Source organism: Lycium ferocissimum, chromosome 2 (assembly GCF_029784015.1).
Source record: "Lycium ferocissimum isolate CSIRO_LF1 chromosome 2, AGI_CSIRO_Lferr_CH_V1, whole genome shotgun sequence".
Classification (NCBI taxonomy): domain Eukaryota; kingdom Viridiplantae; phylum Streptophyta; class Magnoliopsida; order Solanales; family Solanaceae; genus Lycium; species Lycium ferocissimum.
The window spans coordinates 50,557,862-50,571,104 of record NC_081343.1 but is presented as its reverse complement, the minus strand read 5'-3'; the positions used below and the strand labels follow the sequence as shown (position 1 = coordinate 50,571,104).

Here is a 13,243-nt window from a genome sequence, read left to right as displayed (position 1 = left end):
GTTCATCCTCTCTGCCAAACCATTTAACTGAGGAATCTCAGGAGGAGTTTTCTGATGCCGAATACCCTGCTGTCTACAATAATTATCAAAAGAACCGATGTATTCACCACCATTGTCTGAGAGGATGCATTTTAGTTTCTTTCCTGTCTGTCTCTCAACCAAGGCTTGAAAAGTATTGAACACATCAAGTACTTGATCCTTGTACTTTAAAGGAAATACCCAGAGTTTTCGAGAATGATCATCAATAAAAGTCACAAAGTAAAGTGCACCACCACGAGAGCTTACTTTAAAAGGACCACACAAATCAGAATGTACCAACTCCAAAGAATCGTTTTAAAGTGAATGAATGTCTTTTCTTTTCCGCTAAGCAATGAACACATCCTTTTAACTTTTCTTGTTTCATTCCAAAAAGCAAATTCTTCTTAGCCAAGTTATCAATCCCCTTCTCACTCATATGACTCAGCTTTCTATGCCATAATTCTGATGAAGTATCATTGTCCACCAAATTTACTAAGTCACCACAAATGGAGCCCTGAAATAAGTACAAGTCAGATATCTTGTTACCTCGAGCCACAATCATTGAACCTCTACGCTTTTACTATTTGACCATCAACGGTTTGATCATAACCCTCATCATCAAGCTTTCCTATAGAAATTAAATTCAGATGAACATCTGGAGCATGCTTGACATTGTTAAGAACTAACCTCGAACCATTCTTACTTTTCAAACAAACTGTACCAATACCAAATACCTCAACTTCACTATCATTTCCCATTCGTAACATTCCAAAATTACCTGGAGTATAAGAAAAAAATAATTCCTTCTTTGGCGTGACATGAGAAGTGGCACCTGAATCCACAAACCAGGTAGACTCATCACAAACAAAATTGATATCATTTTCACCACAAGCAACAAGAAGATCACTTTCAGCAGCAACAAAAACAACGCGATTTTCATTATTTCCATATTTCTTTTGCTTTTTCTGGTCTCTCTTAAACTTGTAGCAATGTTTCTTGATGTGCCCTTTCAAGTGACAATAGTCACATGTAATATTATTGTACCTGGAGGATCTTGACTTGCTTCTACTTTTGCTTCTGTCATTTTGACCTCTGAAATTGCTTCTCCCCTTGTCTTCCGTAACCAAAAGATCGGAGTGTGAAGCTGAAGAAGACGAAGCTTGAGATCTTCTTCTCATATCTTCATTTAAAACACCAATCTTAGCATATTCCATAGATACACCATCACTGGGAGCAGAATTAGTCAAAGAAACTCGAAGAGTTTCCCAAGAGTCTGGCAGAGTATTAAGAAGCCAAAGTCAAAGTCAATGTATTTCTTTATCAAACTTGACACCCATTCCAGACAGCTGATCAAAGACCCCCTGAAAATCATTTATAAGATCAGAAATAGGACCTTTTTGTATCTAATATTCATCAATTGTTTCTATAACAACTTATTATTGCCAAAGCATAAAGTGTCTCGAGCTTTTCCCACAAGCTTTTAGCATTTTTATCATTCACAATATGATTTCGAACATTATCTTCAACCCATTACCTAATATAGCCACAAACCTGTAAGTGCTCAAGTTCCCAATCCTCATCTTTCTTAGAAGCAAACACATGTAAATGCAATTTCTTGACAAATAGAAGATCTTTCATCTTGCTTTTCCAAATATGGTAATTACTGCCATTTAAACAAACTATCTTGCATATATTTACCTCCATCATTCAAATAGACAATCGACACAACTAAATATAACCACAAGCTCTGATACCACCTTGTTGGGAAGAAAACAAGCAAATACCAAATTGCACGATGAGGTAACAACGGAAGAAATACCCAAGTCAAAACTTCCCACACTATTTGAACCAAGAGAAGATAATAAACACCAAAAGACAAATGGAAATCCGGACAGCAACCATACCAACAAAAAAATAGCAAAACAAACAAAAATAAATCAATGCAAGAGACACTAAATTTACGTGGTAAAACCCCTTCAAGGTGAAGAGAAAACATCCACGGGACCTCCAGCCCACAAAAGCTCCACTAAAATCAATAAGAGTTACAATAATATTCTCCAAATGGCTACAATATCAATGCCAAATGCAGAGCAACAATGCATAAAAGATAGCACCAAAACTAGTGAAGAAAGGAGAGAAATCACCCCAAAAAATGAGCTACTGTTCGTACTAAAAAACTAGAGCTACAGTCCACAAAATTCGATCTTCACCGTTGAAATCGAAGAATCAGATGTTGAGAACCCCCAATGCAAATTTGAGAACGATCCAACAGTTAACGAATCGGGAAACATAATTTGAAGTGGACTACTGTGGCTGATTTTCACTGGTCCAAAAATCATCTCTTCTCTCTCAATTTTTCTCTCTATATGGTTTCTATGAATTCACTCTTGTGTTATGAAAATAAGACCTAAGTTTATCCTATATATAGAGGCTTTTAGTGGCAATTCCGTAAAAATTCTAAAAAGTTTTATGTTATGCTAAACGGTCCAAAGATACTCTTAACATGACATATATTTTTCTTTTGGGCCAAGCCCGCAAATTTTTCCCCAAAAGGCCTCACATCATTAAGAGTATCCAACTCCTTATAAGTAGCTCATTTTTCTTTTCAGCTACCAATGTGGTACTTTGTTCCCACACCTAATAATCTCCCCCTCGAACTAAGTTCCACATGACTCATTACGGGTCAGAGATTCACTATGTCTGTGTGCTAACCACATCATCAGAGTATTTACGGTCACCAAAGCCCAAAGGCTATGTATGCATCTTCAAAGCTATGGGTAAAGGTCGTAAACCGGCTCATAGACGGGCAAAGGTTCAAATTTGAGAATGATTCAACGGTTAACGAATCGGGAAACGCAATTTGAAGTGGACTGCTATGGCTGATTTTCACTGGTCCGAAAATCACCTCTTCTCTCTCAATTTTTCTCTCTATATGGCTGCAATGAATTCACTCTTGTGTTATGAAAATAAGACCTAAGTTGATCCTATATATAAAGGATTTTAGGGCAAAAGTGGTTTGGTCTAGAAAAAAAAATTGTTGGACTAAACGGTCCAAAGATACTCTTAACATGATGTGATATTGTCCGCTTTGGGCCAAGCCCACACAGTTTTCCCTAAAAGGCCTCACATCATTAAGAGTATCCAACTCCTTATAAGTAGCTCATTTTTCTTTTCAGCTACTAATGTGGTACTTTGTTCGAACACCCAATAATCTCCCCCTCGAACTAAGTTCCACATGACTCATTTAAACGAAGAACACTATGTTTTAATTGTGCCAACCACGTCGTCGGTATTTACGGTCACCGAAGCCCAAAGGCTGTGTATGCGTCTTCAAAGCTATGGGTAAAGGTCGTAAACCGGCCCATAGACGGGCAAAGGCACTAAGCCGAGCCCCACGCCACACTTCGCCATCTTCGTACTCGTCCCATCAAATCATTGACTCTGATACCAATTGTTAGGCTAAACGGTCCAAAGATACTCTTAACATAATGTGATAAGTTCCGCATGACTCATTACGGGTTAGAGATTCACTATGTCTATGTGTCAACCACATCGTCAGAAATATTTACGGTCACCGAAGTAAAGGCCGTTATTTTCTTCAAAGCTACGGGTAAAGGTTGTAAACCGGCCTATAGACGGGCAAAGACACTAAGCCAGGCCCCACGCCACACTCCGCCATATTCATACTCGTCCTACCAAACCATTGGCTCTGATACCAATTGTTGGGCTAAACGGTCCAAAGATACTCTTAACATAATGTGATATTGTCCCCATTTTTTGCCAAGCACAATGATTTTCCCCAAAAGGCTTCACATCATTAAGAGTATCCAACTCCTTATAAGTAGCTCCTTTTTCTTTTAAGCTACCAATGTGGTACTTTGTTCGCACACTCAACACAATTTGGAATATATCGGTGCCAACGTCGAAGTTACACTAACAAGTAACAAGTGTGTTTTTTCTTCATTTTTGGCACAAGTCTGATTTCACTCATTACGAAATTCCCTTGAGTATAGATGTAACTAATATTGTCACTAATTGATTCTCACTGATGTTGTACGTCATATCTTACTAAATGTTTCTACAAAGTCGAGCACTACCAACCTATTCTTTTATGGTTCACTTTTCTTTGTGAGTGGGAATGTCAGTTTTTTTTTTTTTATTGAGTTAGTTGAATAATATCTACATTCGTCATTTTTACGAATTTATATTGTTTTCCTTTAATTTTTCATTAATTATATTTATGTGATTTTTAAAAATTTAATACTCATTAACATGGGATACACGCGCAAAGCGCGTGCCCAGCGACTAGTTGCATAAATTCGGGATGGAACTAGCACTTTGATTATAAGTCCGATCGAACCTAGTAGTTTTGGTCTAAACACTATATTTATATTAAAAAATTCATTGAAAAGGTACAAATTACTAAATCTCGATCCCATTAGCTTAAATTCTAACTATTCCTCTAGATAAATTCAATTTTCAAACTAGCATTTAATCTTGCATGGTATTTTTGTTTGTTAGTATTTTGGAATAGAGTTGCGGTACTGCTCCAGCGGCGATGTAAATCTGGTAGCTGATGATGACACAAAGACAAAAAGTTTTTGTCATCATATATTATAAAAAATAAAAATGGAATCAATAGCTAAAAGGACTCTATAGTTCTTGTTTTGGCTGTTCGTTTTGATCGAGACATTTAATAATTTTCAGGTTTGCAACAAGAGCGAATGGAATCAACGCCGGCAAAATTGAAGTTTGGAAAATCTTTGTTAGTTCCAAGTGTTCAAGAGCTTGCCAAAGAGCACCTTACCAATATTCCAGCCAGGTATGTCCGCCCAGAACAAGAATCTCCGGCCGTATCTGCTGGAGAGGCAGTTCCTACAGTCCCCGTTATCGATCTTCAAAAGTTGATATCCGGGGATTCCATGAATTCTGAGTTGCAAAAGCTTCACTCTGCTCGCCAAGAATGGGGTTTCCTCCAGGTTTGATTTTCTTCGTAACTTGTTTAGTTATCCGGGTGCGTTTGGTACGAAAAAATGTTTTGCATGGAAAATGGTTCTTTGACGAAAGTCCTTATCAAAATAAGCAATTTTTAGAACTTTGGCCAAAGAGACTCTACGATTCTTAAAATAATTTTCAGTTATTTAGTTCAAATTAAACATCTAAGACATGTTAAAACTTGGACCGCCGTAATACTTATTTTCAACTTTCCCCCTTTTTCCCCCAAAAAGGGACTTATATTTAACTTCTCAAGGATGAAGCATAATATCACAATAACGGAATCCCCCAATTCGAATTCCTTTTATGTACAGAAATATCCTCTTGGATAATGATGGAAGTCTAAAATGCATAATCCTTCTCATTTAATGGTCGTATGAGAATTAGTTTAAAAAAATTACTCTTTGTTTTCTGGTAGAGCTACCTTTGTAATTGTGAAAAGGTTGTAGAATTTGCTATCATATTGTTGAATGTTAGGTTTCAAACCATGGAGTGACACCTTCGTTACTGGAGGACTTCAAGAGAGAAGTTATAGAATTCTTCGGACTTCCAATGGAAGAAGAGAAGAAACTATGGCAAAAGGAAGACGACTTTGAAGGTTTCCGCCAGGCATTCGTTGTATCGGAGGAGCAGAAGCTTGATTGGAGTGACATGTTTGCCATAGCTACTCTTCCTCCTCATATCCGTAAAGTGGACTTGTTTCGGAAGTTGCCTTCAAAGCTCAGGTGCCTATCTCCTCAATATCTCTCAAAATATGGTTAAACCCCCTCCCCCCTAAAAAGAATCATATTACTCTATTTTTTAATGATCACTGAACTAGTGGAAATAGGTGAACAAAGTTATTATCAGAAAAGTTTGTCATCTATCTGACGGTATTGAGTTCTTAAGAAAATATAGGGAAAAAGTCCAAATTTGTCCCTTGGACCATTAACCAGGAGAAATTAAAGGTCCCTTTACTTTATTCTCCTGGAGGACTTGTAAGTTACAAGAAATTACTTAAGAACTTATGGTTAATCATTTATAAACACAAAAATGAGGAGGAATAATTATGAACCTTGAGCCATACTATTCTTGAGATAAACCAGACTTGTTAACTATACTTTTTGTTAAAATGCAGGGACATCATGGAAGCATACTGCAAAGAAATCAAGAGCCTAGCAGTGACCATCCTATATCAATTGGCAAAGGCTTCAAGGATGGATGAAAAGGAAATGAGAGATCTGTTCAGTGATGGTATGCAGTCAATGAGGATGAATTATTATCCGCCTTGCCCTGAGCCAGGCAGGGCAATTGGCTTAAGTCCTCATTCTGATACTGTTGCCCTCACCATCCTTCTCCAGCTTAATGAAACTGAAGGTCTTCAAGTCCGAAAAGACGATATCTGGGTGCCTAAAAAACCCCTCCCAAATGCTGTGATTGTGAATATTGGCGATATGCTGGAGGTAAATAATAGTAACAACTTTTTACTGAGTAACTGATTTCTCAAAAGGTGCAACGACATAGTGAAAATTGCAAGTTAAGTTTGGTTTTATTCGGAGTGTATAATCATGCTTCACATATTAACACTTCTGAATTTTCTTGAAAGGACTTGATTCAGAATTTCTATTACATATGATTTAAAGTATTCACCCTTTCCCTGCTAAAAGGAAGATGCTTGGAGGGAGGTAGAAGCAGGACAGTCATAATAATTTCATTGATTTAATTTGTCAGATAATATGGCAAATTCGGTTAATTAAATTTGCTTGTTTAGAATATCTCATGTTTTATAAAGAAAAAGCTCATTTTTAATAGGATATTATTGAAAAGATCATTTAAAATTCTGTGTACGTAAGTGTTGTATTTGACTTGGCAGATAGTAAGCAATGGTGTTTATAGGAGCATTGAGCACAGAGCAACAGTAAAATCAAAAGAAGAGAGGCTCTCTGTTGCAACATTCTATAATATCAACCTTGACTCCGAACTAGGACCTGCACACAGCCTCATTGGTCCACATAATCCTGCCATTTTCCGAAGAGTTCCCGTGCAAAAATATTTACAAGACCTTTTTTCCCGAAAACTTGATGGAAAATCGTATGTTGATTTCATGAAGGTAAAGACGAGGGATGACGAATGCTAGGTAACATCTGCTTATATAAGTTACTCTTGCTATTGTAATTTGGAGTTCCCCTGTTTGATATTATAAAGAAGAAAACCAGTACTCTTCTTTCATTATATGTGACGGTTTTACATTTGTTACAGAGTCAAATGTTGATTTGTGTATTGTATTTGTAGGAAGGAATCAGTGGCGGAGCCACACTATGCCGAGGGTGTTCATCCGAACCCCTTCGGCGGAAAAAAACATTGTTTTTACAAGGTTAAATGTTTTTATGTATATAGATTTGTGTATTATTTTTTATATTTTGAACCCCCTCGGAAGGAATTATTAATATATGTGGGTTAGACATTATATTTTTGGGTCACACATCGTACGTTACCTCGTGTCAGCTGGGGTCTATTTTGTTTTAAGAATGCTCTCGAATCTCGGAAATTTTCAAGAAATTATTTTATGATGATTTTTGTGTGATAGGGAGTAGCTTAGTGCACTATTTGCATGCTATGTGATGGTAAGGGTCACCTGATATTTAGTCACATGTTTTTAAGTACCGAAAAGGCTAAAAAATGCCCTTAACATATTGGCAATGGTTCAAAAATGCCTTCCACCTATTGGGTTAAAAATGTCCTTTAACTTTTTCTTTAGGTTAAAAAATGCCCTTTAGTTAACATAAAATGACATGGAATTTCATTAAACAAGTGTTCATTTTTTATTGGTCCACATAAATTTCCACCCAATTAAAAGATCCGACCCGAATCTAACACACAAACCCGTTTCTAATGAACCTAACCCATCTTTTACACCTCTTGTTCCTCTCACATAGTGATTTAAGCTTTTCCTATCTTCTTTTTCCTCTTCTTTCTTTCTGCTCCTATCACCACGGACACATCTTTCTCCAAGCAAAATAAATGTCTAAAACTATTTAAATTGCACACACCGGCAAGCCCAAATTGCTCCTGCTAGCAACACAGACATAAAATGTATTAAACCAAGACTCAAAATTCCTTCCTTTTTTTTCTTATTTCTTTCACTGTGCTCTCAAGATTTTCCGATAGAGCAACATCAGAGAAGAAGAAAGGAAGAGGGTTTCATATAATCTTTCAAGCTTTGCCTTTTTCTAATATTTGTGTTGGGTTAGTTTACGTACAATCATCGGGAACGTAGTGTGTGTGTATATATAAGCAGCCAAAGATAAAGAGAAAAAGCTTAAATCACCATGTGAGAGGAACAAGAGGCGTAAAAGATGGGTTAGGTTCATTAGAAACGGGTTTGGGTGTTAGATTCGGGTCGGATCTTTTAATTGGGTGGAAAATTTATGTGGACCAATAAAAAAGGCCACTTGTTTAATGAAATTCCATGTCATTTTTCTGTTAAATAATGGGCATTTTTGAACCTAAAAAAATGTTAAGGGCATTATTAACCCAATAGGTGGAAGGAGAGCATTTTTGAACCATTTCCAATAGGTTAAGGGCATTTTTGAGCCTTTTCCGTTTTAAGTATTCATTACATGATATGGTCGAGAGTTCATTCGGCAAACGTTAGACTTGTCAGGTGTTGATCGTGATTTTGGATCGTGACAAATTATATACTCCACGTAAGGTATAGAGAAAGTTTGTCCGGGGGTTCCAACTCTTCGATAAAAGGATAACTCACAAAATGGTGTCGCTCCGAGATTCAAGGGATCTGATTTAATCCCATTACATTAAATGATCACGATCTCTGCCCAATAACGGCTAAAACGAGCGTAGTATTAGGGAAATGAGTTAATGTCGTCTATCTTATAAGAACCCCCATTGTCTCATGACTGCATTCCATTTAATTTTTCACCTGAATATTGAAAGCTCCTATTATTCTCTGAAACACGATTGTTCAAGACAGTTCTTCAACAATATTCGTCACCGATCCAGAAGATTGAATAAGAATTTATCTCTTTTACTATTTCATTCGTTCCTTAGTGCTTATTATTTCTCTCCTTATTTCGATGACTATTTTATTGCGTTAATCACATAATAAAAGATTTAACATTATTTGGATTAATTGCATTGCTTTAGATTTCATTCAAACAAATTCAATTGGTTTTCCTAATAAATAGATTTCAGGCTAAACAATCACATGATTCCTTATATATTTGTAAACTTGTATAGACTACCTTAAACAAACAAAAATAAATATTTACGCTCTATGTTAAACTTTAGACAAAGTTTATAATTTCTAACATAGATTTTTGCAATTTCAATCGCGTATTTAAGTTGATTATGATCAATACAAAACTTTGATTTTGTTTTATAAGCTTCAGATATACCTTAAATAAGAGTTAGAAACTTATATGATTTGGTAATTGGCCACCATAGTCATTCAACTTTGTTTTGTCTTCTAAAAGTCACTTAACTTTGAATAAGTGCTCTATAGTCACTCAACTTTGTTTTGTCTTCCAAAAGTCACTCAACTTTGGATAAGTGACCTCTATAGTCACTTAACTTTGATAATTGGCATCCATAGCCATTTTGGCCGAAAATACTTTTTGGCTGAAAATATAATTTCCGGTACATATTTAATGACTATTATAATTTATTTTTAAAAATATCTTAAAAAGTTAAAATCAATAATTAATTTTATTTATTTAGGATTCAATTTATCATAATTACTGCATATAATACTAAAGTTTAGGATATTATTCATCATTAATACATAAAAATAATGAACTTAGACAATATATCTCAAGTAATATAGCAAGATGTCGATGAAAAAGTCCAGGAAGTGTTAAGATAATGTCATGATTTTGTTTTTAATTTGTCAGACAATATATTATCTTCCCGATTCTCCACCAACACCAAGCCACTACATGAGCCAACAATTCTCTGCCACTTGTTGTCTGACAAATTAAGCTTTCTTGAAATTGCATCAGTTGGATTATGGGGGTCGTGGTTAAAAGTGACAGTGTGAAGAGAGCGAGAAATATGAGAGATAAGAATGAGCTTAACTTGTTCATGTTTGTGGGAATGAAAAGTGAGGTGAGCTTTGATGAATTTTGAGTCTCAAAGAAAAGAGCACCACTGCGTTGATACGCACCTGAATTGACCTATGAATTCTGTAATATTAATTGAGATATATTGTCTAAGTTCATTATTTTTATCTATTAATGATGAATAATATCCTAAACTTTAGTATTATATGCAGTAATTATGATAAATTGAATCCTAAATAAATAAATTTAATTATTGATTGGAATTTTTTAAGATATTTTTTAAAAAATAAATTATGATCCACGCCATCATTAAATATGTACCGGAAATTATATTTTCGCCAAAATGACATTTTAGCGGAGGCCAATTATCAAAGTTGAGTATCATACGCACACTTACCCAAAGTCAGGTTGACCGTAAGCCCACTTACCTAAAGTTGAATCGACAAGCAAGACAAAACAAATTTGAGTGACTATAATGACCAATTACCCAAAGTTGAGTGATCATATAAGCTTTCCCTTAATGTTTTTCCTGATAAAAGGTGAATCGAGGTGGATCAGATGAGCAAGGGCACTAATCCCAGTCTCAGGGGCCTAAAGCCAATTTTTTAGAAAATGCCTTAAATAATTTTTATGAAAAATTTCATGTAATTTATTTGAAATTTCTCCTCATAACTTCTTAAAATGCAAACTAGTTGATTTATTTTTAAAAACATTTTTTTAATTGACAATATATAGTAAATTTGTTTAATCTTTTTTTGAGATATTATTAATATTGGGTAAGACTTTATTGATTTTAGTTTAAAAAAAAGAATTTTCCACTAAGGAAACTAATATAAAAATATTTAAAACTATTCTATAAGCAATATAAATATTATTAAAAAGAATTAGCACTTCTGAAGTGTGCTAATTAAAGTACTTTTTACTCGTTCATATAGCAGTTTTATTCTAGAAAAAACCAATAATAGTATAACGATTATTATTTCAAGAAATATTCAAGGTTAAGAGAATGAATTCTAACTATTACTAATTCAATTAGCTTGAAAAAAGTTTACAAAGGCACTCAAAGATTTATAGAAAGGATATGTACGAATTTAGCCAATGTGATAAAGAATATTAATTCAAGTGGAGTGAATTAACATACGGTAGTAGAAAATAACTGCAAGTTTAATCGCTTAGCCATTTTCAATTGTATTTATTTCAACCTGACCAAAATTTCTTACAGATATCTCATATGTCTCTAATGATGTACTCCATAAGTATTTGAATGAGCAACTTTGGAGGCCTTCATTTTCTGGGGGCCCAAGGCCAGTGCCTCAGTGACCTTGGGGTAGAGCCGGTAACTGCCCAGTCTAGTGGTCACACCACAAACTAATATTTAAATATTTAAAAAGGTTATTTCGTAAATGAAATCTGTGAAGCACTAACAAATTCGCTAATTGGATAAATGTTGCATTTGTATTAGAAAATTCATAAAATATTTATAAATTATTAATTTAAAATTCAGTAGTAAAAATCTTGAACCCATAAGTTTCAAACTTGCCTCCGGATAAATTTTATTTTCAAACTAGCATTCAGTCTGGCATGGTATTTTTATTTAATATTACCTGCTGCGGCGGCTAAGTAAATCTAATAGCTGACGATGATACAAAGACAAAAAAGTATGCATCATCATACAGTATAAAAATTAAAAATTACTACACTTGATAATTATATGGCTTTGGAAGGTATTGATAAACCCAAACTAGACGGGAATCTATGGATCTGGATTTGGCTGTTAGTTTTCATCGAGACATTAATATAGTCTCAACAGTATTAAGTGAGAGAATAATGGAGTCAACGCCTGCAAAATTGAACTTTGGAAAATCTTTGTTAGTTCCAAGTGTTCAAGAACTAGCCAAAGAGCACCTTACAAATATACCGGCCAGGTATGTCCACTCAGAACAAGAATCTCCGGCCATATGTGCTGGAGCATCGGTTCCTACAGTCCCAGTTATCGATCTTCAAAAGTTGATATCAGGGGATTCCATGAATTCTGAGCTTCAAAAGCTTCACTCTGCTTGTCAAGAATGGGTTTCTCCAGGTTTGATTTTCTTCATAATCTGTTTAATTATCGGTGTGTTCGGCACGAACAAAGTTTTTTGGCATGAAAAGCTATTTCAATAAAAGTACTTATCAAAATAAGCCAGCTTTAACAATATTAAGCTAAACAGACTCTAAGATTCTTAATCTAATATTTCATCTATTTAATTAGTTCAAATTAAACATCCAAGACATGTTAAAACTTGGACCGTAATATCATTTTCAACTTTTTCTTTTTCCTACAGAGGGATTTTTTTTTCTTTTAAAAAATCCCTCTGTAGAAAAAAAGAAAAAGTTGCATAGTAGCAAACCTCACCTATCTGAGTGGAACAGGCTCCATTCATTACATGCTTGGTAGGACTTCCAAATAAGCTCACAAAAAGAATGGGATAATCCCTATGTACATATCCATCAAGGGACATCAAAAGTATATAACCTATCTAGTTTCCTATTCCTTTGAATGGTTTTGTTATTACATCTTCTCCCGAAGGAAGGGAATTGATATTTGTCTATGTAGTACTCCTCTCTAGCTTCCAAAGGTAACTGTTGAGGAGTGTTGAACCAGACAGAGGTCGGACATTCAACTCCATAATTAGCAAGCGTGTCAATGGGTTTGATGGAATCCAGCATACGCAATGGGGAAGCAAATAAATGATCGAATTTAAATGTAAATATAGACAATACATAATCAAAGATATTGATCAAACATAAATTGATACTTATCTCTTGAAGCGTGAATGCAACCTCGAATCTAGCCTTCAAGCACGAGCAAAACCCATCCACGCGTTCATCCCTCCAAATTCCCACGGTCTTCTACGCGTATCCGAAGTTGTGAACGTAATACGGTTCTGGCAAAGTATTCGGCTAAAGAAAAAAATGATCACTTAGGGTTCAATGGCTTTCTTCCATATACACACGTTTTAAACCTAGCAAAACGCTTAAAAAAACGCTTTCCTAACTAGCACAAGGATATTATTTTTCCTTTACTTTCCTCGTTCTTAGAATATTCGAGCTATGGGCCACGTATTTAATAATCTTGGCTTCCTATTGTGGTATTAATTGAATATGAATGAATTAATCCTACCACAATAAAT

The 13,243-nt window shown here is 35.1% G+C and overlaps 1 protein-coding gene across 1 annotated transcript; it reads left to right on the top strand.

Annotated features, from left to right (window-relative positions):
- The first annotated feature begins 4,568 nt into the window (after positions 1–4,568).
- On the top strand, positions 4,569–7,354 carry LOC132043189 (protein SRG1-like). Its single transcript, XM_059433676.1, has 4 exons — positions 4,569–4,997; positions 5,491–5,738; positions 6,131–6,455; positions 6,866–7,354. Exons 1-4 carry the CDS (start codon positions 4,743–4,745, stop codon positions 7,127–7,129), a joined length of 1,092 nt encoding a protein of 363 aa, XP_059289659.1. The 5' UTR covers positions 4,569–4,742; the 3' UTR covers positions 7,130–7,354.
- The last annotated feature ends 5,889 nt before the right edge of the window (positions 7,355–13,243 follow it).

Bases quoted from the DNA above. Each gene is read 5' to 3' on its own strand.
- LOC132043189 (XM_059433676.1), top strand. From the start codon at position 4,743: ATGGAATCAACGCCGGCAAAATTGAAGTTTGGAAAATCTTTGTTAGTT. The intron at 4,998-5,490 runs GTTTGATTTTCT...GTTGAATGTTAG, and splicing joins AAGAATGGGGTTTCCTCCAG to GTTTCAAACCATGGAGTGAC. The intron at 6,456-6,865 runs GTAAATAATAGT...TTGACTTGGCAG, and splicing joins ATATTGGCGATATGCTGGAG to ATAGTAAGCAATGGTGTTTA.